The sequence below is a fragment of the Mandrillus leucophaeus genome, unplaced genomic scaffold, assembly GCF_000951045.1.
Source record: "Mandrillus leucophaeus isolate KB7577 unplaced genomic scaffold, Mleu.le_1.0 Scaffold36, whole genome shotgun sequence".
In the NCBI taxonomy this organism is placed as follows: Eukaryota; Metazoa; Chordata; class Mammalia; order Primates; family Cercopithecidae; genus Mandrillus; species Mandrillus leucophaeus.
This window is the reverse complement of record NW_012103809.1, coordinates 4,227,381-4,254,948: the sequence shown is the minus strand read 5'-3', so window position 1 is coordinate 4,254,948 and position 27,568 is coordinate 4,227,381. Positions and strand designations below refer to the sequence as shown.

The 27,568-nt window shown below is 42.9% G+C and overlaps 2 protein-coding genes across 4 annotated transcripts in view; one reads left to right on the top strand and one right to left on the bottom strand.

Annotated features, from left to right (window-relative positions):
* MAK (male germ cell-associated kinase) overlaps nt 1-10,168 on the top strand; it is a gene marked incomplete at its 5' end in the record, with an annotated part of 53,795 nt that extends 43,627 nt beyond the window's left edge. The window contains 3 exons of the mRNA XM_011989691.1: nt 683-757; nt 3,543-3,662; nt 9,446-10,168. Of these exons, the coding sequence (XP_011845081.1) occupies nt 683-757; nt 3,543-3,662; nt 9,446-9,600 (350 nt within the window). The remainder of the gene's footprint in view (nt 1-682; nt 758-3,542; nt 3,663-9,445) is intronic.
* An 8,420-nt stretch (nt 10,169-18,588) lies between these two features.
* Nucleotides 18,589-27,568, bottom strand: part of TMEM14B (transmembrane protein 14B) — a 10,359-nt gene continuing 1,379 nt past the window's right edge. The window contains exons 3-5 of one of the 3 annotated variants that reach the window (XM_011989652.1): nt 27,469-27,566; nt 23,438-23,528; nt 21,386-21,890 (exon numbers count right to left, since the gene is read on the bottom strand). In XM_011989652.1, the coding sequence (XP_011845042.1) occupies nt 21,839-21,890; nt 23,438-23,528; nt 27,469-27,566 (241 nt within the window). In that variant the 3' untranslated portion in view covers nt 21,386-21,838. Of the gene's footprint in view, nt 19,427-21,385; nt 21,891-23,437; nt 23,529-27,468; nt 27,567-27,568 lie in introns of those variants that run through there. The other 2 variants (XM_011989654.1, XM_011989653.1) reach the window with 2 other exon arrangements.

Below are 27,568 nucleotides of genomic sequence, written 5' to 3'. Positions count from 1 at the left end.
CTTGAACCCGGGAAGTGGAGGTTGCAGTGAGCTGAGATCATGCCACTGCACTCCAGCCTGGGTGACAGAGCGAGACTCTGTCTCAAAAAAAAATCACTAATAGTTTTATTTTTAAAATGCCTATAGTTACAATATGTCAGAAATAACATCCTTTGCAACTGTTAAACTTATGATTAAAAATTTTAAATATCAACTTAAAAGTGTGTGAAGAGGTACAGTTTGTTTTTAATGTAGGTGATATTGGATCAAAAAACTTTGACAATTACCATTATAATAAGTGAGTAGTTTAGTGAGATATTCTGATGCGACATCAATACTCAATACATTTGGACTTTTTACAAGTTTTCTAGATTCTTTAAAAACTCAGCTTATCCATTTAATGTTGCTGAGGTGTCATACACTGCAGCACTGTAATTCATTTATTTTTTCTTCAGATAATTAAAAATAATATTCACTGAACCAACCAATTACACAAATTCAATTAAATGACAGTAGAACAACTTTGAGTCTCAGGGGAATATACAGTTGGCATCAAATAAATGCTGTGGCAACACATGGGGACATTTTTGCATTTTTAAGGGCTCTTTCTGGGTCTTTTCATTAATCATCTAATCCATTTTTTCTCTGCTTTTCCTAACACTTTCTCCTTACTATTCTTTCTTTCCATCTGTCTTCTCTTTAGAAGAAAGCATAATTAAACCAATCGAAAAACTATCATGCAATGAAACTTTTCCTGAAAAATTAGAGGACCTACAAGGTAATTTCTGGGTGTCAGATGAATGCAATTTGTTCTTTGAATCTCTTGTCTAATCCTCTTCTCAACATGTGCCCCTAATCCTGACATAAAAGACCAAGATGATCTGCTTTTAGAAGTCAAATCAGGACTAGGACAAAGAAAAGCATTCTGTCTCATCAAGAATATCTTCCTTCAGTAATTGAGATTTTAAGATGAATATGCTCTCAAAAGGTTATATGCTGGTCTTCTTAAATTAATTATGGACATTTATAGAAGAAATCAAGCAAATAATTCTAATGAAAAGAATCAAAAGAGTATTTTCTAATTTTGTGATCTATATTCTTAGAATTTTTTTTCAAAGTTCTGAAATTCATTTATTAAGCATGAACAACCACTTTTCAAAAAAGGTTAGGCTGAGTGTGGTGGCTCACACCTGTAATCCCAGCACTTCAGGAGGCCGAGCTGGGCAGATCATGAGATCAAGAGATCGAGACTATCCTGGCCAACATGGTGAAACCCCATCTCTACTAAAAATACAAAAATTAGCCGGGTGTGGTGGCACATGTCTGTGATCCCAGCTACTCGGGAGGCTGAGGCAGGAGAATCGCTTGAACCCGGGAGGCGGAGGTTGCCGTGAGCCGAGGTTGCGCCACTGCACTCCAGCCTGGCAACAGAGCAAGACTCCATCTCAAATAAATAAATAAATAAATAATTTTTTTTTAAAAAAAAGGTTAACTGGGTTAATAGAGATGGTGGATTTCCTAGGGGTTCAGTGTCACTGGTTTCAACAGTGCTAACCACTGGCTCCAATCTGAAAATTCACAGCATACAAGGTACTTCAAATAATAAGCCAAAATAATTCAAGAAGACCTAATTTTCTGTTCTTTTTTTTTTTCCCTAACAACTTCTTTCTCCAATAAGAAGCATCATATAAGTGTTCAATGCATGAATCCTACAGTCTGATGTATCCCCATTTCGTCACTCACCAGCTTTTGTGGTTTGGGACAAGTAGTTTAAGCCAGCTTTCCCGTCCGTAAAATGGACGAAATTTCCTTAGGTATTCTTACATAACCCTATCTGGAATTTTGTCACATGCTGAGCATTTAATAAGTGTTTGCTCTGCTGATGACGATGAGAGCAAGAGACATGACTGAAGCTGCTAGTGAATCCAATCACTGCTTTGAATTTCCTTCCTAAAATGTTTCTGAAGTAAAAGGTTAAAGTAGGCAGCAGCTGAACTTATGCAAAATTCAGTAGGGTTAAACATGTATAGACTGAGAGCATGTGCTTACTGTATACAGTCCTTTAGGGGCTGATAACATAATATTGCACTTTAACATTTGTTGCTTCAAGAGCAGACACCTGTTGAAGCCTGATATGCCACGAGAGACCTCAGGGACACAAGAGCCCAGTGTTGAGACGTGTGAACAGATAACACTATGGAGAAAACACTCTGTTTACTGAACAGTGCTTTGAAACCACGAGGGTGATCAGAGCCCCGTTTCGCCTTCTAGAGATAACCTGTCTCCATGCAGAGCTAGCTCCACCTGTCACTTCCGGTTGTCGCTTATCTTCAGTCTGCTTCCTGCCAGTGCAGCAGCTCCGCTAGATCTTGACATCCCAGTGGCCAGATCCCATGGGCAGTGCTGATCCCATCCGAGTCCTCTGCCTCATCTCCCGTTCCTTTTTTCCACACTCAGTGTGTATTGTCTTAGATTTCCATACCCTGTTCCTCCTACCACCCCCCTCTCTACCTGTTCTCTTCCTCCATGGGGTCCTTTTCTCTCCTGTCCCTTAATGCTGATGTTCCTTGGGGGTCTACGCCAGGTCTCTGCGCATTCGCAGTCCCTCTGAGCTGGCTCCTCCAAGCCCACAACTCTGTAACCACCACACCCTGATCATTACCAGTCTCCACGCCTGCCTACGTGCCCTTTGCCTGCCACAACTTGAATGTCCTCCGGGTACCACGTCTTTCCCCCAATCCTCATTCTCCTCCTATGTTGCTATCCATGGACAATGCACCCAGTCACCTGAGCTACAAACTTAGTTTAGATTCCCCTCTTTCCCTGCCACCTCCACCCCGTGAACCTGCTTCGTTCCCTTCTTCTTCACCCTCTGCCACTGTTGTGGTTCAGACCCTCATCCTCTCTCATTTCAGCTATTAGCAGTGACTTCCTGACTGGTCTCCAGACTCTAGATTTTTCCTCATCAATGCATCCCTATGCTACCGCCAGACTGAGCATGCACCGATAGTGATGATGATGGTGACGATAATGATGGCAATGATGCTAGCTGACATTTAATGAGTACAGATTCTATGCCACATGCTCTGAAGAGTCTCATCAATCCCTACAACAGCCCAACGAGAATAAGTCCACTTACAACCATTTTACAGAACGAAGACAGACACAGAGAGCACTTCAGAGATGGGGGCTTCGCAGTGGGAAACATAGCCCCATATTAAGAAGCGGGATCGTGAGAAAACCTGGCATGTTCAGGGTGAACTGAACACCCCTGGGCCTTGAGTTCAGACTCCAGCTCAGTCTCTTACTAACCGTGAGAAGTTAGGCAAGTTACTCAACATCAGAGAGCCACACGATATGGATAATAATGTGGATAATAATGTGATCTCAGAGGGCTGTTGTATGGATGGAATAAGAATATCTGTAACAAGCACAGCATAGTGCCTAGAACATAGTAGATGCTGAAAAGTAGTATTTAGAGGTAATGGGGGAGTATTCATTGTTATTCTACTGTGCCTAAAATATTCACCTTCTGACTGTGAAACTTTATGATATGTCACTAGGAAATCTTGGAAGCTATGCTACTTACAATCAGTCAGGATATATTCCTTCCTTTCTCAAAAAAGAAGTGCAGTCAGCTGGCCAGAGGATCCACTTAGCACCTCTCAATGCAACGGCTTCAGGTAAGAACAACTTCAGATACGGTTTTCTAGATTCCTGAGCAGAAAGGAGCATTTTCCTTTTTAAGTTTATGCAGTAACTTTTCCCAGCAAAGACTTTTAGTCAGCCTCACCTCATTCATGCATTTCTTTTTGTTTTTACCGAAATGTCCTATTTTTCTTCCAAAAATGTGTATTTGAGGGTCTAATAATTATAAGAAGAGCTACCTCTAATTAAGTGGTGACTCTCTGCCAGGCACAGTGTAAAGGGCTTACTGGGATTATATCATTTAATCCTCATGATAACCTGATGGTGTAGCTAGATCTCTTCTTTACAGATGACGAAATGTAGGTGAAGTAACTTACCTGAGGTCACACAGCTAGTGGAGCTGGGATAGAAACTCAACTTAATCCACTTCCAAAGAGTGTGCCGTGCTGCACAGTGAGATGTGAGAAAATGCCTTTTCCAGAGCCCTCTGCCCGGGACCTGGCACAGGGTGAAAGCTTAATAAATGCTGACACTCTATTTATGAATGAGTCAACATGACGTGTGTCTCTACAGTTCCATCTTAGGGCGTAGAAGTGAGTGGTGGCAGGACTTTCACACCCTGCCTTTTGCTTTGCAATAGTATTCGGTGGGGAAGGGTTTATCCCTCCACCCTCCAGCGATATGCCTAACTGAGGTAAGCCTGCTCCCCAGTGGCGTGGCATGTGACAGCCACATGTCGGGGTACACACTTGAAATGGAGGGTGATGATTCTGTACTTAAGCCAGTCAGATTTGACCATGAATGGTCTCTGAATCATTTTAATCTGAAATAGATATCCTTAGTGAAGCACCAAAAATAAACATTGAAGCAAATTATTAGAACTTTGATAAGATACCTAATTGTAGTTTATTTATTTTAACTCTTTTTAATAGAGAAAAAGCCTTGCTCTGTCACCCAGGCTGGAGTGCAGTGATGCAATTATGGTTCACTGTAGCCTCGAATTCCTGGGCTCAAGTGATCCTCCTGCCTCGGCTTTCTGAGTAGATGGGAATACAGGTGCACACCACCACGCCCAGCTAATTCAAAAATATTTTTTTTGTAGGAACAGGGCCTTGCTATGTTGCCAAGCTGATCTTGACTCCTGGGCTCAAGCAATCCTCCCACCTTGGCCTCCCCAAACTCTGGGATTACGGGCATGAGCAACTATGCCTGGCCTGTAGTTTAATTTAAAAGTTGACTCTGAAAGTATGCTCACAGCCTATCCTAACCACTATCTTATATTAAAACCCCTGATTAGATATGCCAGTCTTTAAAGTTCACACTATTGGAGCTAAAAATGTATAAAGCCTGGACTTCTTTAATTTTTTATTTCTTGCCACAACAGAACTGCTTAAGTAGTACTACAGTTACCTTATCTGTGAAAAGAATTGCTTCATTATCTTTCCGCTGAAACAAAATAAGTAAACATTTTATATACAGCAGTGGTATTTATAAAGCCTCAAATATTTAAGCCAGCCTTATAAGTCATTCATTTAGAAATATAAAATTTTATTGATTTATTTTTTTGAGATGGAGTCTTGCTCTGTTGCCCAGTCTGGAGTGCAGTGGTGTAATCTCAGCTCACTGCAACCTCCACCTCCCGGGTTCAAACAATTCTCCTGCCTCAACCTCCTAAGTAGCTGGGATTACAGGCATGCACCACCATGCCCAGCTAATTTTTTTTGTATTTTTAGTAGAGACGCAGTTTCACCATGTTGGTCAGGCTGGTCTTGAACTCCTGACCTCAAATGATCATCCTGCCTTGGCCTCTCAAAGTGCTGGGATTACAGGTGTGAACCACTGTACCCAGCCACATTTTATATTTTTAATATAAAAGCAAAAAATCATAATGTTTCAAATTATTTTGTTACCTCAGTATCTACTCTTATAAATCAAGAGTGGGTCTTTTAAAAAATATTTTTGTAAGATATTGAAGGCCTTTATATATTAATTATTCTATCCAATTAGCATGCATATTCCTGTTTTCATTTTTTTAAGTAAATGCTTTTTCTTAACTTTTCATTTCTTTACTTTGCTTATCAGAATTTTCTCCAGATGGTGATAGGAGGAAAGGTAAAAAATGAAGTAAATATTAATCACTCTCAAGTGGTCAATGCAAATCCTTAGAAAAACACTGTTCTGTAAGAGATGCGTCTTCCTGTCATCCCAGTTGGGTGACAGTTTCCCACAAGAAAATAAAACCAGGTCATTACCATATTTACCCAACTATTTTCCCCTTCTCCATAGTCTCGTCTTTGCTCTTCTTTCTCCCCTTCAAGTTTGTTTTGTTTTGTTTTTTGTTTTTGTTTTTATTGAGACAGAGTCTTGCTCTGTCACAAGGCTGGAGTGCAGTGGCGCAATCTCAGCTCCCTACTGCAACTTCTGCCACCTGGGTTCAAGCAATTCTCCTGCCTCAGCCTTCCTAGTAGCTGGGACTACAGGTGCGCGCCACCACGCCCAGCTAATTTATGTATTTTTAGTAGAGACGGGGCAGGATGATCTCAATCTCTTGACCTTGTGATCTGCCTGCCTCAGCCTCTCAAAGTGCTGGGATTACAGGCGTGAGCCACCGCACCCGGCCTCTACCTCTCTAATTTTGAGACGGAAAATCAATGTCTTCCTCCCCGCGTAATCTCTCCTTCCAAACTTCCTAATACTTCCTTATTCCTTGCCTTGAAACTAACAACAAGGACTTGGAGGAGTGACTTCTGTTCTACACAGCACCCTTTAGGATCACTGTAGAAGTGCGGGATCCTGTTTTAAGCACTCTGTGTACATTAACTCATTAATTCTCCCAGGGCTCTATTCCAGGAGGTACTATTATGATCTGCATCTTACACAAGTTTTATATCTTGCTAACAGTTACATCATAGTGGCATCAATTAAATCCACAACTAAAGGCAAACTTCTTTCATTTAGCACAGATTTTCTATAAGAAGTTAAATGTCCTTGATAGGACAGATGCAGTTTTTAAACACAGAGCAAGCATTACAAGGCTCACTATCCCGCTCTTGTGGGGCGGTGAGGTGCAGGGTGGTCCCACTAAAGCGCAAAAGCATTTCTTGCCCTGCCACGAGATCTGGGCTCCTCTCAGCTATTGGGTTATTCACCAAAGGTACTTGAGTCCTAAAATTCTAGTGTATCTAGGAAAGGAACCCTAAATCTCAACTCTACCCCCGTCTTAGCACAATGATTCCCTCTTGAAAAAGTTTTACAAAATATTGTCCTGAACACAATTTCATTTAAAACCATTTAGGACTTGACTTAGGTGATGTCATGACCTGGAAAAAGGCTTTTCTTTTTGTTACTCCCCAAAGCTCTCAATTCTTGCCCTCAGAGCCTCACTCATTAGCTTAATGCCATGCTCCCTTTTCCCTCTCTGAATCAGCTGGGCTTATTCCTCTCTCCCGCTCTCTACTGCCCTCCCACGCTGTCTCTTCTACTCCTACTTTGACCTATGGCCCACATGGGTGAGCTCAACTAATTTAGCAGACAGAGGCTCCTTTCTCTTCCAATGGCTGTAACTAAAGGGCTCTTCCTAGAAAACATGGTGCCTAACTGGCCTTCGTAGACACGTTGTCCCTGACTTTGTTAGATAGCTTTTTAGTGGCGTTGACTTTGAGAATTTTAGCCCAGTAAAAGAGTGGAATAGAAGGACCTGTCAAACCATGGAGTGGGGAGCTCTTGGCCTCCCTGCCTCCACCAAACTACACCGCAGCCAGGCTGCCGTCTTCCCCAGGGTGTCCACGCTTAATATCTTGTTCACCCGTGCTGAAGTTAGTAGCTTGTCAGGACCACGTGCTCACAGAATTCCCTCTTACCTCCCAGTTTTACAGGGAAAATTTAAGAAAAACTGCCAACCATGCCAGTAAATATGGGATAGCTAGGGCTGGGGATACAAAATGGTCAGATTCATTTCAGCATTAACACTTAGAGTTTAATCCAAGAATGGCAGCTACTACACAGTGTGAAGAGATATTTAAACCCCAGATGGAGAAAGCAAACATCCCTCCTCAGATACAATACCTGTGATACCTTAGCTCTCAGTTCGAGGTGAGGAAAGCATGAAGGAAGGACTGAAGAAGGCATCAAAAGTTCTCTGGAAAATGATCTCCTGCTTTGTCCTTTGAAATGTTGAAGCAGTTTTAGCTCATAAATTGTTCAGATAACAAATGTTCAGGAAATTTTAAATTTTTCACAAATTTTTAAACAGTCAGATATATGAATGAAACAACCTTGTAATTAAAAGTTTAGGATCCGGCCGGGCGCGGTGGCTCATGCCTGTAATCCCAGCACTTTGGGAGGCCGAGGCGGGCGGACCACGAGTTCAGGAGATCAAGACCATCCTGGCTAACACGGTGAAACCCCGTCTCTACTAAACAAATACAAAAAATTAGCCGGGCATGGTGGCGGGTGCCTGTAGTCCCAGCTACTCTGGAGGCTGAGGCAGGAGAATGGTATGAACCCAGGAGGTGGAGCTTGCAGTGAGCTGAGATTGCACCACTGCACTCCAGCCTGGGCGACAGAGCTAGACTCCGTCTCAAAAAAAAAAAAAAAAAGAAAAGAAAAGAAAAAGTTCAGGATCCTACCATTTCAGAGAGTTGTGTTCCCACCTATGATTTTCCCAATAAGAAATGAAGTATTGGCCGGGTGCGATGGCTCACACCAGTAATCCCAGCACTTTGGGAGGCTGAGGTGGGTGGATCACCTTAGGTCAGGAGTTCCAGACCAGCCTGGCCAACATAGAAAAACTCCATCTCTACTAAAAATACAAAAACTAGCTGGGCATGGTGGTGCGCCCCTGTAATCCCAGCTGCTCAAAAGGCTGAGGCAGGAGAATCGCTTGAACCCAGGAGGTGGAGGTTGCAGTGAGCTGAGATCGCTCCATGGGCAACAAGGACGAAACTCCGCCTCATTAAAAAACAAAACAAAACAAACAAACAAACAAAAAAACTTCATCATAAAACCCACATTTTAATTTTTAAAAAGAAATCTATTATAGGACCCCATGTGTGTTTCTCCATGAAGCCACAGTTTTATAGATTCACAATTCCAAATACATTTTTCTGTGGTGATACTGTGTGAATGTTATTTAGATGTAACCACAGTGTGACATTACAAAGTCACTAACACTGTGGGTGTTGCCCATTGAATTTGAGCCAATAATTTTTCTTGGTCTTCTTACCTGGCTTTGCCTATCTAAAAGTAAAATATTGAAAATAGCAGTAGCGTCAGCACTATAAACCAGGAATGTTGGCTCTTCAGCTACTGAAAATTCTTTTTTTTTCTTTTTTGAGACGGAGTTTCACTCTTGTCGCCCAGGCTGGTGTGCAATGGTACGATCTCGGCTCACTGCAACCTCTGACTCCTGGGTTCAAGTGATTCTCCTGCCTCAGCCTCCTGAGTAGCTGGGAATACAGTCACCCGCCACCACGCTCAGTTGACTTTTTTATATTTTTAGTAGAGACGAGGTTTCACCATATTGGCCGGGCTGGTCTCAAACTCCTGACCTCAGGTGATCCACCTCGCCTCAGCCTCCCAAAGTGCTAGGATAACAGGCATGAACCACTGCGCCCGGCCAGCTATTGGAAATTCTAATTGATGTCAACATAATAGTACACTACAATTTTTGGTTTTAACATTTAAAAAGCCTCAGAGAGTACTGAGTTAATCTTTTAAACATAAATTCAGATTTTCCCCATCAAATGAGAGGATGAATTTCTTTGAGTTTGAAAAGCAAATGAGTAAAACCCTATTTTCCAAATCTGATTTCTTTCAGAATATACCTGGAACACAAAAACTGGTCGGGGGCAGTTTTCAGGACGTACTTACAATCCTACAGCAAAAAACCTAAATATTGTGAACCGTGCACAGCCCATTCCCTCAGTGCACGGGAGGACAGACTGGGTGGCCAAGTATGGAGGCCACCGGTAGGAGTCTGTGGTGTGAAACCCCACAGCACTGCTCCGTAGAGTACGTGCAAGTTCCTTGACCCTGGGAAATGTCTACAGATGTCTATTTCTACTGAGTTCTGGAAGAAATATGCAAAAGTGGGTACTTGGAAGAGCAAAAATCATCCCCTATTTTATTTATTTCCAAGAAATGCATTTTCTTAGAATCATTGCCCACAGTGTTGATATATGGGTAGGATGTTATAAAGTATTGAATAAACTATTTGCCAAAGTATGAAGTATTTGATCTACAATTTAATAAATAGTAAATCCAATAAGAACCCTTAAAAAAAAAAACTTCCAGAAAATGTTTAGCGTGTTTTAGTTTTCATTTGTTGTATGTGCCCAAATGGTTTAGTAGTTCTTCACTTTGCTGTGATTGGCTCAAGAGGTTTGTCTTTTGTTTTTGTACAGCAGTTGGGCCAACCTCTGCTGGCTGTCAGCTGTGGTTCTTATTTGGCTAAGGCTCTGCGCTGCCATTTTGTCAGTGACAGAAAGATTGCAATTATTTGTTTTTCTTCTTTGAAGCTATGGGAGAGATGGTAAGTTCAATCTTGAGCAGGATGTCTTTTTTTTTTTTTTTTTTTTTTTTTTGAGGCGATGTTTCACTCTTGTCCAAGCTGGAGTGCAGTGGCACCATCTTGGCCTACTGCAACCTCCACCTCCTGGGTTCAAGTGATTTTCCTGCCTCAGCCTCCCGAGTAGCTGGGATTAGAGGCGTGACCACCACGCCCAGCTAATTTTTGTAGTATTAGGAGAGACAGGGTTTCACCATGTTGGTCAGGCTCAGGCTGGTCTCGAACTCCTGACCTCAGGTGATCCACCTGCCTCGGCCTCCCAAAGTGTGGAGATTACAGGTGTGAGCCACAGTGCCCAGCCTTTTTTTTTTTTTTTTTTTTTTTTTTTTTTAGAAATAAATGTATCTTTAACATAGAGAGTATCAAAGTTATGCCACCTGGTTTTAGTAGACCGCCTGTATTTTGATCTTGACAGTACAGCTCCTATGAATTCAAGGTGACTGTCAAACCCGATGGCTTGATGACTTTGATATTAATCAAGTCAAGGTTCTCTTGGTTTGACATCATTAAGAAAGTTTTGGAAACTGTGTTTGATGCTGGTTCATTGGACTCTTCAAACTGCTTTGTTTCTGTGTCCCTACCAGACTCAAAGGTGAAGCGTGCCAGCTGGTTCCCCCAAGCCAACTCATGCTGCTGACCGCTGACTCAGCTCTGACGTTCACATTTGCTGTAATGCAAGTGCGTTCAGCTGCTGGGGCAGTGATATCACATAGTACACATATTATTTTCTTAGTTTATTTCCAAACTGGTATTTTAAACAGACACTTCGAACTTTGGGCTACTCTGTTTAAACTTGCCACTTTCTGGGCTGGACCTTAGTACTGTAAATTCTTTTTAAAGAATAATAATGTTAACTGCTGAGATTTTTATGTATTTTGTGACTTTGTAACAACTGCTATTGTAATAGGTGTCATCTTGTGGGCATTATCCAAGGCATATTATAAAATAATAATAATGATATTTTTGTATAGAAGATTCAACTGTTCAGATGTAAAATGCTGAAAAATGTTAAAATCTAAAGAGTAATTTATCCTAGGGGTAATGGTTATATGTATTTGTACAGTTTAATGTCTCAAAGCTGTGCAGTCTTTTGTGTTACTGGGAAACTTTTAAACTCTGAATAGACATTAAAATAAATATGGTTAACTAGTGTGTTTTCATTATATTTTTAAACCTTATATCCTGAATTCTATTTGTTGTTGTTTTCATTAGTAGTCTTTAAAAAAAGCAGTTTTAGGGCCGGGCAAAGTGGTTCACACCTGTAATCCCAGAACTTTGGGAGGCCTAGGCGGGTGGATCACTTGAGGTCAAGAGTTCAAGACCAGCCTGGCCAAGATGGCGAAACCCCATCTCTACTAAAAATACACAAAAATTAGCTGGGCATGGTGGTGGGCACCTGTAATCCCAGCTACTTGGGCGGCTAAGGTAGGAGAATTACTTGAACCTGGGAGGCAGCAGTTGCAGTGCACTGAGATCATGCCACTACACTCCAGCCTGGGCGACAGAGCGAGACTCCGTCTCAAAAAAAAAAAAAGCCATTTTATATTTATGAAAATATTGATCAGAAAGTAGAGTTCCCATATGCCCCTTCGTCTCCCCCTCCCTGATTTTCCCTGTTATCAACATCTTGCATTCATATAGATAATTCATTACAACCCATAAGCCAGTATTGATACATTGTTATTAATTAAAGTCCATAGTTTATAATAGGGTTCACTCTTGTGTTGTACTCTATGGGTTTTGACAAAACGTATAACGACATGTATCCACCATTATAGTATAAGAATCGTTTTACTCTCTCAAAATCCTGTCATCTCCCTATTCATCCTTCCCTATCTTGCCCTGAACCTCTGGCCACCATTGACCTTGTTACTGTCTCCACAGTTTTTCTTTTTCCAGAATTACCTGGGGTCAGAAGTTGGAGACCAGCCTGGCCAACATGATGAAACCCCACCTCTACTAATAATACAAAAACATTAGCTGGCCGTGGTGGTGCATGCCTGTAATCCCAGCTACTTGGGAGGCTAAGACAGGAGAATTGCTTGAACCCGGGAAGTGGAGGTTGCAGTGAGCCAAGATTGTGCCATTGCACTCCAGCCTGGGCAACAAGAGTGAAACTCGATCTCCAAAAATAAAAAAATAAAATAAATAAATAAAATAATAAAAGAAACTGCCAAACTGTCCTCCAAAGTATCTGTACCATTTTGTGTTTCCTGCAGCAATGAATGAGAGCTCCTGTTGCTCCACATCCACACCAGTGTTTGGTGGCATCAGTGTTTTGAATTTTGGTCATTATAATAGATGTGTAGTGGCATCTCACTGCTATTATGCTTTTCACACTCTAATGACATGATGTTGAGCACCTTTTCATATGCATTACCATCTGTCTATCTTCTTGGGTGAGGTATCTGTTCAGATGCTTTGTCTACCTTTAAATTGGGTTATTTTCTTGACTACTGAGTTTTAAGAGTTTGTCTATTTTGGGTAACATTCCTTTATCAGATATGTCTTTGGCAAATATTTTATCCCAATCTGTGGCTTGTCTTTTCTTTCTCTTGACAATGTCTTTCAAAGAACAGGAGTTTTTAAATTTAATGCAGCCTAACTTAATTTTTTCTTGCATAAATTGTGCTTATCATGTCATATCTAAAAAGGTATCACCAAACCCAAGGTCATTTATTATTTTATCCTGTTATTTTCTATGAGGCTTTAAAAAAAAAAAACAAAAACGTTTTTTAGAGATGGGGGTCTCACTCTGTTGTCCAGGTTGGAGTGCAGTGGCACAATCATAGCTCACTGGGCTCAAGCCTCCTCCCTCCTCAGCCTTCCAAGTAGCTGGGACTGCAGGCGTGTACCACCACAACCAGCTAATAGGAGTTTTATAATTTGCATTTTAAATTTAGATCTGTGATCCATATTCAGTTAATTTTTGTGAAAGATGTAAGTTCTGTATCTTGAGGTTTTTTTCATGTTAATGTCCTGTGATTCCAGCAGTTGCTTTTTTGTTTTTTTTGTTTTTTTTTTTGACAAAGAGTCTCACACTGACACCCAGGCTGGAGTGCAGTGGCATGATCTTGGCTCAGTGCAGCCTCCACCTCCTAGGTTCAAGCGATTCTCCTGCGCCAGCCTCCTGAGTAGCTGGGATTACAGGTGCCTACCACCATGCCTGGCTAATTTTTGTATTTTTGGTAGAGATGGGGTTTCACCATACTGACCACTCTGGTCTGGAACTCCTGACCTCAAGTGATCCACCCACCTTGGCCTTCCAAAGTGCTGGGATTACAGGCATGAGCCACTGCGCCGGCACATTCGTTGAAAAGTCTACCTTTTTTCTTCATTGACTTGCCTCTGCTCCCTTTGTTAAAGATCATTTGACTGTATTTATGTGGGTCTGTTTCTGGGTCCTCTATTCTGTTCCAGATCTATTTGTCTATTCTTTCCCAATACCACACTGTCTTATTTACTTTAGCTTTATAAAAGTTTTGAAGTTGAGTAATGTCAGTCCTCCAATTTGTCTGTCTCCTTCAATATATTATGTTGACTATTAGGGTCTTTTACTCCTCCATATAAACTCTAAAATCAGACTGTCGATATCCACAAAGTAACTTACTGGGATTTTGATTGGGATTACACTGAATCTAGATCAAGCTGGGGAGAACTGATATCTTCTTTGACTTCTTTCATTGGTTTTGTAGTTTTTCTCATATAGCTCTTGTACATATTTTGTTAGATTTATAGCTAAATATGTGAGGTTTTTTGGTGCTAATGTAAATTATACTGTAATTTTTTCTTCCCCTCCAATACTGTATTTTTAATTTCAAACTTTAATTCTTCATTGCTGGTATATAAGAAAGCAAATGACTCATATATTAACATTATATCCTCATACCTGCTATAATCACTTATTAGTTCCAGGAGTTTCTTTGTTGACTCTTTGGGACTTTGCACAGACAATCAGGTCACCTGCAAGCAAAACAGTTTTATTTATTCCTTCCTAATCAGTATACCTTTTACTTGCTTTTATTGTCTTATTGCATTAGCTAGGACTTCCAGTATAGCACTGGAGTGGTGAGCGTAGATAGCCTTACCTTGTTCTGGTTTTAGCAGGGAAAACATCTAATTTCTCCCCTTATTAAGTATGATGTTAGCTGTAGGGGTTTTTAAATAGATATGCTTTACCAATTTGAGAAAGCTCCTCTTTCCAGTTTTCTGGGAGTTTGTATTATACACGGATGTTGGATTTTGTCAAATCCATTTTCTGCGTTTATTGATGTGCTCATGTGATTTTTCCTCATCGGCCTGTGAATGTGATATTTACATTAATTGATTTTCAAATCTTGCAACTCAGCCTTGCATGTAAATCCCACTGGATTGTGGTGTATTATTCCTTTTCTATATTGTTTGACTTGATTTGCTGATACTTTAGAGGCTTTTTCATTTCTGTTCATGTGTGTGTGTCTGTGTGTGTATTTAGAGAGAGAGAATGTGCCGAATGCTAACAACGGGTGAATCAGTGAGACTAGGTGAAGGGTATGTGGCTGCTCCTGAAGATTATTGAAACTTTCCTGTAGATATGAAAATGTTCAAAATAAAATGTTAAAACAACATAAATATATAAAGCAAAGATTTATAAATATAGAAAGAAATGATCAGAGTGGGAGGTTTTTCTCAGAAAAAAATATCTAGAGACCTAAAATAAGTAAAGAAATAATAACACAGTAAACTAAGTTTTTCAAAAGTATACCATATAGAACTTTGACCAACAAGGAAAATCTTCACATTCTTCTTAAATACATGTAACATTCACAAAAAATGTAACCCTATTGTTAGGCTGCAAAAAAAATCTTAAATTCTCAAATGGGCCGGGCACGGTGGCTCAAGCCTGTAATCCCAGCACTTTGGGAGGCCAAGGCGGGTGGATCACGAGGTCAGGAGATCGAGACCATCCTGGCTAATAGGGTGAAACCCCGTCTCTACTAAAAATACAAAAAACTAGCCAGGCGGGGTGGTGGACGCCTGTAGTCCCAGCTACTCGGGAGGCTGAGGCAGGAGAATGGCGTAAACCCGGGAGGCGGAGCTTGCAGTGAGCTGAGATCCGGCCACTGCACTCCAGCCTGGGCGACAGAGCGAGACTCCGTCTCAAAAAAAAAAAAAAAAAATTCTCAAACGTAGAAATATGCAAGCCACAATCTCTTTCTACAGTGTAATAAAATTGGAATATCACAAAAAGCCATGGCCCCCAAATCTATCCACTTAAAAATTCAAAAATATTGTTCTAAATAAATGTTTCAAAAAGGAAATATCAAAATTGAAATGAAAAGCCTTTTAGAAATGGACAATAATATACCTCTATATTAAGAGGTGTAACATCCAGCCAAAACAGATCTCAGAAAAAAATTATGCGCATGGTTTATTTGTGAAAGAAGCGAGCATGGAAAATATGCTGAATTTGAGCATTTAATGTAGGAAGCTAGAAAAAGAGTAACAATGTAAAAAAATGTTTTTAAGTAGATTTCAGCCCAGTAGCAACAAGATACCTAGTACTCAGATACTGGTTTCCAATACCACTGTTCAATAAAAGGAACCAGGGCTACTTGGAGAAATGGCTGATTCTAGTACTAGGACAGGAAATATACAAGATGAGCCTAGAACGTCTTGTAGTGCCAGACAATAAGGAAGTTCTACAAACACACAAACTAGCCCAATAAGGAAGTTCTACAAACACACAAACCCTTTGGCTATGCCAAAGGGACACAGAGGTCAACTGAGTTTCCAATGGCCAAAGCTGCAACAATTTGAGCAAGAAAATAAGTGTTACAACCCCAAGAAAAAAGAACTATCCATGAGTCCATACTAAGATGAATGCATGGATGAATGCATGAATGGCCAAGTGCAGTGGTGACTCACGCTTATAACTCCAGCACTTTGAGAGGCCGAGCTAGGTAGATCACCTGAGGTCAGGAGGTTGAGACCAGCCTGGGCAACATGGTGAAACACCAGCTCTGCTAAAAATACAAAATTAGCCTGGTATGGTGGCACACGCCTGTAGTCCCAGCTACTAGGGAGGCTGAGACAGGAGAATCACTTGAACCCAGTAGGTAGAGGCTGCAGTGAGCCCAGATTGTGCCACAGCACTCCAGCCTGGGCGAGAGGTCCCAGGCGAGAGGTCCCGACCTGAGGTCAGGAGTTCGAGACCAGCCTCACCAACATGAAGAAACCCTGTCTCTACTAAAAATACAAAATTTGCTGGGCGTGGTGGCACATGCCCTTAATCCCAGCTACTCGGGAGGCTGAGGCAGGAGAATCGCTTGAACCTGGGAGACAGAGGTTGTGGTGAGCCGAGATCGCACCATTGCACTCCAGCCTGGGTGACTAAGCGAGACTCTATCTCAAACAAAAGAGTAAAAATGTGAAGTGCTTTCCAAAGACGCAAAATCTTGTAACGGCCCAATGGGTTCACTTTGCCCTTTGCCTAGACAGAGCCGATTTATCAAGACGGGAACTGCAATAGAGAAAGAGTAATTCACACAGAGCCAGCTGTGCAGGAAATTGGAGTTTTATCGGTACTCAAATCAGTCTCCCAGAGCATTCAGGGATCGAAGTGTTTAAGGATAGCCTGGTGTGCCGGGGGCAGCCAGTGAGTCAGGAGTGCTGATTGGTCCGGTGGGAGATTAAGTCATAGGGAGTGCAAGCTGTCCTTTTGCACTCAGTCAGTTCCTGGGTGGAGGCTACAAGATCAGATAAGCCAGTTTATCAATCTGGGTGATGCCAGGTGATCCATCAAGTGCAGGGACTGCAAAATATCTCAAGCGCTGATTTTAGGCTTTACAATAGTGATGTTACCCCAGGAGCAATTTGGGAAGGGTCAGAATCTTGTAGCCTCCAACTCCTTGTGACTCCTAAATCATATTTTCTAATCTTTTGGCTAATTTTTTAGTGCTACAAAGGCAGTCAAGTCTCCAGGTAAGAAGGGGTTTGTTTCGGGAAAGGACTGTTATTCATCTTTGGGTTTTTTGTTTTGTTTTGTTTGACACGGAGTCTTGCTCTGTCGCCATGCTGGAGTGCAGTGGCGCGATCTCGGCTCACTGCATTCTCTGCCTCTCAGGTTCAAGCAATTCTGCTGCCTCTGCCTCCCGCGTAGCTGGGACTACAGGCGCCCACCATCACCATGCCAGCTAATTTTTTTTTGTATTTTTAGTAGAAACAGGGTTTCACTGTGTTGGCCAGGATGGTCTCGATCTTCTGACCTCATGATCCACCCACCTCAGCCTCCTAAAGTGTTGGGATTACAGGTGTGAGCCACCACGCCGGGCCTTCATCTTTGTTTTAAACTATAAACTGAGTTCCTCCCACAGTTACTTCAGCCCACACCAGAATGAACTAAGATAGCTTGGAGGTGAGAAGTAAGATGGAGTGGGTTAGGCCAGATCTCTTTCACTATCCCAGTTACAATTTTGCAATGGTGGTTTCAATCTGAAAGCCATAAATAAAATATAATAAATTTGATTTCATAAATGTTTACTTTCTGTACAACAGCAAAATAAACAAAATCAAGAGACAACAAATGAGAGGAAAATATTTTCAATATATATGATAAAGAACACGTTTTTATACTAGAGTCTCAGACTATCCAGTGTTTTCAATTAAAAAACCAAAAACATGAACAAATGAGATTAAAGGCAGCTCACAGAAAAAAATATAACTGGTCAATAAATGTATGAAAGATGCTTAATAATTCATAACTAAATCACCGAAACCATTAGATAACATTTTTTGGATAGATTAGGGGTTGGCATGGACAGAGCAGGAGCATCGCCATCTTGGACAAGCCCTCATTCTAAAGTTCACCTTCATAAAAAACCGCCTGAATTCAAAGGGCATCAGCCTAATGGCTAAGGTCAGCACTACCATAAACCACAACATCTTCAACCAGAAACATTCCAAACTCCTCTCAGACCAGAGACATGCTGGCCCCAAGATAAGACCCCTCCAGCCGGGAAGATGTTTGTCCCAAGATAACCCCTCCTCCCAGAGAGATTCCAACCCCGCCATGAACACACACAAACATTCCAAGCTTCTGGTAAGTCCCCTCACCCTAAAACCAATATACACTCTTAGTCTGTAGGAGAAAGTGCTCCTAACTGAAATCGGCCGGGAGGCCTCTCAGGTTTTAACTAAAGAAAACCTGTCTTTGACTGCAAAGCCACGTTTCATGTTTCTTTCTTCTTTCTTTAACTCTTACAGGCATGACTATGGTCAGCGAGCCAATGCTAGTCCATTGCCTGTTTTTGTGCAGACAGCAAGCTAAGAATGGATTTGCATTTAGAAATGGTTGAAAAAAATCAATATAAGACTACTATTTTGTGATATGTAGAAACCATATGAAATCCAGATTTCAGGGCCCATACGTACAGTTTTATTGGAACAGTTACACTCATTTACCGATTGGCTATGGCTGCTTTCATTCTACAAAGGCAGAGGTGAGCAGCTGGGACACAGATGGCCTGCGAAGCCTAAAATACTCACTATCTGGTCCTTTACACAATAAGTTTGCAGACTTTCAGCTTAACGTGTCAAAAGATTTTTAAAAAGTTCACTTCCACAGTTAGCCACCGCTAGTGGGAGGGTAAATTGGTGCATTTTCTTCTGAGGGCAATCACAGTTTTAAATGCTGAGATGCTCTGACTCTGCATTGAGGAATGTAACCTACAGATTCCTTTGCACATGTTCATGGGGATTTCCATGAGGGTATTTCTTGGTACACCATCCTTTGTAATATCAAAGGCCTCAGGGGATCTGCCCACCTCGGCCTCCCAAAGTGTTGGGATTACAGGCGTGAGCCACTGCTCCAGGCTATCAAAGACATTAAACAAGACATATTTCTATCAGTAGGGGAATGGTAAACTAAATAGTAAACATCCGTACAACTTAAAAGCCATTATAAAGAATTAGATCTTGGCCCGGAGCAGTGGCTCACGCCTGTAATTCCAGCACTTTGGGAGGCAAGGCGGGTGGATAACCTGAGGTCAGGAGTTCAAGACCAGCCTGGCCAACATGGTGAAACCCCATCTCTACTAAAAATACAAAAAAGCCGGGTATGGTGGTGCACACCTGTAATCCCAGCTACTCAGGAGGATGAGGCAGGAGAATCACTTGAACCCGGTAGGTGGAGGTTGCAATGAACTGACATCGCATCATTGCACTCCAGCTTGGGCAACAAGAGCTATACATCTCAAAAAAAAAAAAAAAAAAAGATCCCAAAGAAAGGGTTGAACCCAGCTATGCTACATAGTTTCATGCCTTTGAGGCACTGTATGTGTTGTTCCCTCTATCCGAGACATTTGCCCTTCCTTACCTATGAAATCCTCATAGACAACTCACAAAAGGAGTTCATGTCAACTGACTCATGAATCAACTGACAAGACTCAGTTTAACTATTGGTTGCTTTGTGAAGCCTCCCTTGACTCCCTAAACAGAAATGCCCACTCCCCCACTTGTGCCCCCACAGTAATAGGGATCTACCTCCATTATGCACTTATTTCTCTACTGCCTTTGTTTAGACGTCCGCCTCCTCCACTAGACTCCAAAAGGGCAAGCACCATGACTTGTTCTTTGCACTGCTAGGACCCAGCGCAACCCTTAGCAGTAAATACTCCGGGACCTTTGCAGAGAAGCAGGGACGAGGGGACCTGGCAAGGGCTATGAAGACCTCCTGCCTCTCATCTGCGGGCAGCCTTAGAATTTTCCAGGCTGATTGCTGGGGATCAAATAGTCACACAGGGATCTACTTGGCACCTAAACTAATTCCCAACTTCAGGGAACCTTGTCATTCAGGAGGAGCCAGGTCCTCCTCTAGGACTGAAGATGGCAAAATTGTGTGCCCTTTGGAAACACTCCATGACACATGAAAAAAGGGCCAACATTAGACTCAAACTCTTAGCTATGGAAGCCTGGGAGGCTGGTAGCTTTGGATGGTCTATGGCCTTCTGATGCCTCTACCACTGCAACACAAGTGCCCTCAATTGTCCAGAGTTCTATAAAAAAGGATGGAAAACTAGGATCACCATCAAGGGGCTTATGCAAATACATAAAGTGTCTGAACTACACTCTAAACTCAACCAGTATCAGTTAGGGGAAATCAGTAGCAAATACCTTTTTTTTTTTTTTGAGACGAGAGTCTCGCTCTGTCGCCCAGGTCGGAGTGCAGCGGCGCGATCTCAGCTCGCTGCAGCCACCGCCTTCCGGGTTCAAGCAATTCTCCTGCCTCAGCCTCCTGAGTAGCTGGGATTACAGATGCATGTCACCACACCCAGCTAATTTTTGAATTTTTAGTGGAGACAGGGTTTCACCATGTTGGCCAGGCTGGTCTCAAACTCCTGGCCTTGTAATCCACCCACCTCGGCCTCCCAACGTGTTGGGATTACAGGTGTGAGCCACCACGCCCAGCTCCTTACCTTTTTAAATGGAATGAAAACTAAAGCAAAGGGCACCAGATTAATTCTTCATATTGAAACATGAATAAAGTAAACTAAAAACGTACCAGTATCCAGTAAATGTGTCCAATGTAGAGACCAAATTAGGTGATTCAAGCTCTAGATGGGTCTTCCAGTTTCACAATTACATATGAACTAATTAACAACAACAACAAAAAAAACCACACTTTTTTTTCTTCTTTTTTTGCTACACAGTGCTAATCTTAGAAATCCTCAGTGGCTAGGTACAGTGGCTCATGCTCATTAGCCACGACTTTGGGAAGCTAAGGAGAGAGGATCGCTCGAGGCCAGGAGTTTGATACCAGCCTGGGCAAGAGCAAGACGGCATCTCTACAAAAAAATAAAATAAGTTAGCGAGGTGGTATGCACCAGTAGTACCAGCTATTCAGGAGGCTGAGGTGGGAGGACTGAACCCAAGAGTTTGAGGTTACAGTGAGATATAGTTGTACCACTGCACTCCAGGCTAGGTGACGGAAAAAGTCCCTGTCTCTTAAAAAACAAAAAAAATCCTCAGAGATCATTTTGAAACAAGCTTCAATGCAATGTACAATCAAATAACTTTCCTTGGTCCTTAAATTTCTCAAAATAGGTAATTTCTAAATATCAACAAAATACTTTCAAGTTGCTATATCTTGCGGCTAGCACCATGTCATTCTATGAACTAGACCAGCTCTGGCAATGAAGACACCATAGGAAATATTATTTATAGTAAACTTTATTTTCAATGATATTTCACTTAACATAATTTCAAAGTCAGTCTGTGGTCTAAGATGAGCAGAAGAACAGATACTCTATTTTTTCACACTGTTCCTCTGAGCACGAAATGGGGTTTCAGGGTTCTCAATGTCAACACCTAACATTTTACCCTTGGGATTTACCTATAGATACAGAAAGAAGAGAACATCAATATACAAGAATCAATCTCTGTGAGGGTCTCAATAAGCTCATGTTACATCCTCATTATAACCTCTGTAGGGTTATAATGGTAACAACTGATTTTCCACCCCTCCGCCAAGTTTGGTGTCTTTTTTTTTTTTTAGGTAAAATGTCAAATGCAAAAATGCTGCACTTATTTCTCTTAATACATTGAAAATAGGGGAAGATGCAGATTTTTAATCCTTCATGAGTCCAAGCTGGAACATGACTTCTGCTAATCAGATGTCATCAACATACGAACTCCAACTTTGGCGGCCATCAGCAAACTGTTTAAAAGAAACAAGATAGAAAACGTCAGGTAAAGGACAGAACAGGCAACTATGTTTTTAAGGAACTAAACTCTGCAGGTTCCTCACAACTGTGTGGGGGAGGAGGTACTAAGGCAAGAGTGGTCAGAGGTAAAATTTCCATCCCTGGAGGAACCAGAGAAAAAGCAAGCCAAGGGACAGTCTCATACTGAGGTCTTAAAATAGCACACATGAGCTGGATCCTAATCCAACTGCCAATAATTTGAAGAGATGAAGAAATGGAGGCGAGAGAGAGCAAGGCCGCCCCACCCTCAGGGATCTGATAATGGTTGAAGCTCCAGCCTCTCAGTTTACTGCTCTAGACCTTGCTCCACACTGACTCTTTTGCTTCAGGTATAAAATATTGGCCGGGCGCGGTGGCTCAAGCCTGTAATCCCAGCACTTTGGGAGGCCGAGACGGGCGGATCACGAGGTCAGGAGATCAAGACCATCCTGACTAACAAGGTGAAACCCCGTCTCTACTAAAAAATACAAAAACTAGCCGGGCGAGGTGGCGGGCGCCTGTAGTCCCAGCTACTCGGGAGGCTGAGGCAGGAGAATGGCGTAAACCCGGGAGGTGGAGCTTGCAGTGAGCTGAGATCCGGCCACTGCACTCCAGCCTGGGCGACAGAGCCAGACTCCGTCTCAAAAAAAAACAAACAAACAAAAAAAATTACACTGGCAGCATCGTAACTACGATGAGAATAGAGTATGCAATCTTTCTCCAAAACAGGTTTGTTAAAATTCCCCTGCCTTCAGGATGTCTTTATCACACTTAATAACCGATTTTTTTTTCTTTTTTTTGAGACGGAGTCTCACTCACCCTGTTGCCCAGGTTGGAGTGCAGCGGCAGGATTTCAACTGACTGCAACCTCCGCCTCACCAGTTCAAGCGAGTCTCCTGCCTCGACCTCCCGAGTAGCTGGGATTACAAGCATGCACCACCGCGCCCAGCTAATTTTTGTATTTTTCATAGAGAGGAGTTTCACCATGTTGGACAGGCTAGTCTCGAACTCCTGACCTCAAGTGATATGCCCGCCATGGCCTCTCACAGTGCTGGGATTACAGGTGTGAGCCACTGTGCCTGGCCTACAACTAAATTTTTTTAAAACCACAATTTGGTTTACGTATTATAATCAAAATTAGAAAACAGGATTCAATCAAAATTCCCTTCTAGTAAAATTTTCTATAAAAGACACCTACACATCTAAGAAATATGGGACCCCCACACATTCCCCGCAAGTCACACAAAAGGTTGCAGTCATAGCTTTGCACTAAAACTTCTGCCACCATACAGGGAGGAGCTAGGACCAGAGAAAGCCATCTCCACAGTGAATGGATATACTCATGTCATTGTGACATTAAATCAACCATTGTTTTTGAAGCATCTCCTATTAGTGTATATATCAAATGTCAGCTGATGCATAGCATCAGATATCCTGAAACAAGTTAGGTTTTGAATGCATAAAGTATCTTGGGGAATAAACTGAACTCTACATGGTAAAGAAAAGTAACAAATGAAAGTACCTGGCACCTGCAATTAAACCTACAGGCATGACTTTTCCATAGTAGTAGGATCTCAATCCCAAAACACCAACAAAAGTAACAGATGTAGCAGCTGAAAAAGATACAAAGAAGGGTCAAAACTCATTACATCTTCTACGCAGGGGAATCAGAAGTGGACCAAGCCCCACCCATCTCTCAAGGGTCACACCTCATCCTATGCTTATTCCTCCTTCTCCAAGTAGGGGGAGATTACTGGCTGCCCACATCCTATGCGTCCAAGTACCAATATTGGCCAAACAGGGCCCTTCACAGCCTGGGCCCTGCCTGCCCTTCCAGCCTCATCTCTTACCACTCTTCTTCTGCAAAACCCACACTTTAGCCATCAATGTGTTAGTTTTCTCCAAAATGCTGCTGTTTCTCACGCCCCGCAGACACTGTTTCCTCCACCCTGCACGCAATTCCCACTGGGTAACTGTCAAAGCACCTACTACATGTCAAGCGCTGTGCTAGGTGCTGGAGAATACAAAGGTAATTGTAACTGTCTTTGCCCTTTTACAGTGCTTCAGGTCTGATGGGACAGACTTTAAACAATCACACAAAGAAAACCAAGGTACAATTTGTGCTTCAGGTATAATTGATGCTACACAAAAAAGCTCAACAGGGGATCAACCTATTCAGGGAGATCATGCAAGGCTTTTAGCCAAGGAAGTGAAGACTGGCTGAGATCTGAAATTACAGGAGTTAATAAGCTGAAGGATGGGAAGGCCCTTTCCAGGCAGAGGGGACAGTATATGCAGAGGCCCGGTGGCTGACAGGGAGCGTGGCACATTCACCCTAAATGGGCACTGTGGCACAGAAGTCAAGATGCAGTTTGCAAGTAAGAGGGGCCAGGCCACATGGAGCCTTGAAGGCCATACTAGGGATTGGGTTTTCATCCTAAGAGCAATGAGAAGCTATTAAAGGCTACTAAGCAGAAAGATGCATGAACAGAGTTGCATTATTATTATTTTTTGAGACAGTCTCACTCTGCAACACAGGCTGGAGTGCAGTGGCATGATCTCAGCTCACTACAACCTCTACCTCCCCAGTTCAAGCAATCCTCAAGTCTCAGCCTCCCAAGTAGCTGAGACTACAGGCACCTGGCACCATGCCCGGCTAATTTTTTTTTAATTTTAGTAGAGACGGGGTTTCATCATGTTGTCCAGGGTGGTCTGAAACTCCTGAGTTCAGGCAGTCCACCTGCCTTTGCCTCCCAAAGTGCTAGGACTACAGGCGTCAGCCACTGCACCCGGCCCAGAGTTGCATTTTGAAAGCATAATTCTAGCTGTACCATACAGAACAAACTTCAGGGAAACTAGAGGGTACATGGGGATACCAGCTAAGGAACATCCTTGGGAATGCAGGTAAGAAAGAGGGGATAACTGGGACTAGGATGATGGTTGTGCAGATGAAAAAGAGGACAACTCAGGATAAGGGCTGGAAATAGTGTCGACAAGACCTGCTGATGGATTAGTCAGAAAGGGGGCGGTGGAGGGGAAAGAGAGCAATCAAGACCCGAATGGATGGAGAACAGAAGACAGGAGGAGTGTGTGGCCATGAGGTTAGGTCTGGGCAGATTCCTAGAGACACCTGAAGGAAAGTGGGCAAATGAATACATGAGAATCCAGCCTGGAGGAGAGAGAAATTTGTGTCATTTGTGTATTGGTGGAAATTAAAGGCATAGGCTTTGATGGTACTTATAAACTGTCAAGTGAGTAGACAAAAAGAGCCTGAAGAACTTCAATGTCTAGTGGCCAAAAAGGAAAATGAGTTGCCAAAAGAAAATGAGAGAATAAAAAGGGAAACCAGGAGAATGGAAAATGATTGGTCAACCATGCTGAGAACTGCTAAATGACCAAGTAAAAGGAGGACTGAAAAATGTAGATTGGATTTTGTACAAACACAGGTCACTGGCAGCCTCAGGGAGAGCTGTTCCACAAACACAGGGACAGAAACAGTGACTGAGATGGGCTGATCATGTGTGATGGGAAAGGAAGCATAAATGATCTTTTTTTTTTTTTGAAACGGAGTCTCGCTCCTGTTGCCCAGGCTGGAGTACAGTGGCTTCATCTCGGCTCACTGCAACCGCCACCTCCCAGGTTCAAGTGATTGTCCTGTCTCAGCCTCCCGAGTAGCTGGGATTACAGGTGCCAGCCACCATGCCCGGCTAATTTTGTATTTTTAGTAGAGACGGGGGTTTCTCCATGTTGGTCAGACTGGTCTCGAACTCCCAACCTCAGGTGATCCACCTGCCTCGGTCTCCCTAACTGCTGGGATTACAGGCGTGAGCCACCGCGCCCAGCTGCATAAATGATCTTTAAGAAGTGTCTGGTCTACCGCCATACCGCCCTGAACACGCTCGATCTTGTCTGCTCCCAAAAGCTAAGCAAAGTCGGTCCTGCATGGTACTTGGATGGGAGAATACCACCCCACCTTGGGGGAAATACCAGGTGCTGTAGGTTTCTGGCCTCCCATTCCCTCCCTCTTGCCCTCTTGGCTGGGCATGGTGCCTCACGGCTATAATCCCAGCACTTTGGGAGGCCGAGGCGGGCAGATCACCTGAGGTCAGGAGTTCCAGACCAGCCCGGACATGGCAAAACCCTGTATCTGCTAAAACTACAAAAATCAGCCTGACATGGTGGGAGATGCCTGTAATCCCAGCTACCTAGAAGGCTGAGGCGGGAGAAGCGCTCGAACCCAAGAGGCGGAGGTTGCAGTGAGCCAACACCGCGCCACTGCACTCCAGCCTGGGCAACACAGTGAGACTCTGTCTCAAAAAAAAAAAAAAAAGAAGAAGAAGTTTATGAAGAGGAAAGAGACAAGCACATCTGAATATCAATGGGGGGGATCCACCTAAAAGGAGGAATACAAATACAAGACAGGATCCTTGCCAGTGTGAAGGTCTGGAGAAGGTCAGGGAGAAGACACTCAAAGCACAGAGGAGGACACTGGTGTTGGAGAGGAGGGAAAACAGGACGAGGTGAGGCTTGGAGATTAAAGGTTCCAGGGAGTCCCCACCTGATGGCTGCTGTTTTTTCTCTACAATAGGCATGAGGTCATTTGCTGAGTGGAGCAGGATCAGAGAAAGGGAAAAAGCAGGCTCAAAGTCATTCTGCAGCATGAGGGAGGGAGCTGTTAGGCAGAGCTGGGACCTGGACGCACCTCCTTCCCCAGCACACCCCATTAGCCATCACTGACCTCCCTTCCCAACCCGGCTGATGTGTACAGATCACACGGCTTCTCCCTCCCACATGGCACTCATTCTCACACGGGGTTTGTGGAGACAGTGAGGAACCCACACTCCCAGCAGTGTCTGACACATGAGTGGAGCCCCACAGAAATGTGCTGAAAGCCACCCTGATAAGAAGGACTCCTCGGTCCCCCACCCCACTCACTGTCCATGCCACTCAGAGGGTACATTTCTAGTCCTGCTTCTATGCTCATGTCTTACTTCCCCAGTGAAGTCAGTTGAAAGCTCCTGGAAGGCATGGCCTATGTCTTACATATTTATTTAGCTGACTGCTAAAGAGGTGATTTTCAAACGGGAAAAATGCAACGTGGATGCAAACCTAACCCAGATGTGTGATATTGTAGTGATGCTGAGGCCAATGGTTTTCAGCGGAAAACCTCAACGATTGACACATTACTTGTCTTACACAAGTTTAATGCTAATTTTACTGGGTAAATACGGGTAACACAAGTTTGATGCTAATTCTACTAGGGAAACACTGAAAATAAGGCCCACAGAGGATGGATGATTTTCTGAGAGTCACACAATTCATGAGGTATGGAAATCTTTCCATAGTCTCTACATAAATGATAAACAGGAACCAGGACAATTCCCGCCACCCTTCTCCTATTTTCAAACTTTCTGAGGACTTGGACTTGGAGAAGCAGTGAAACTGTAGTAAATTAAGTGTGAAGAACTCGCTCCATCCCACCAAACCAGGGTCGTTTGGAAAAGAGTATTGCAGATACACGACTGCCCTAAGGAGACGCTGAAGCAGACATACCTAGGAAAACCCAAACGTTCCTTGGATCCTGAGACATCTGGTAAGAACCCAGGCCAGCGAGGCTGCCGAAGAGCAGCCCTGCAGCCAGGGACGCCACCCT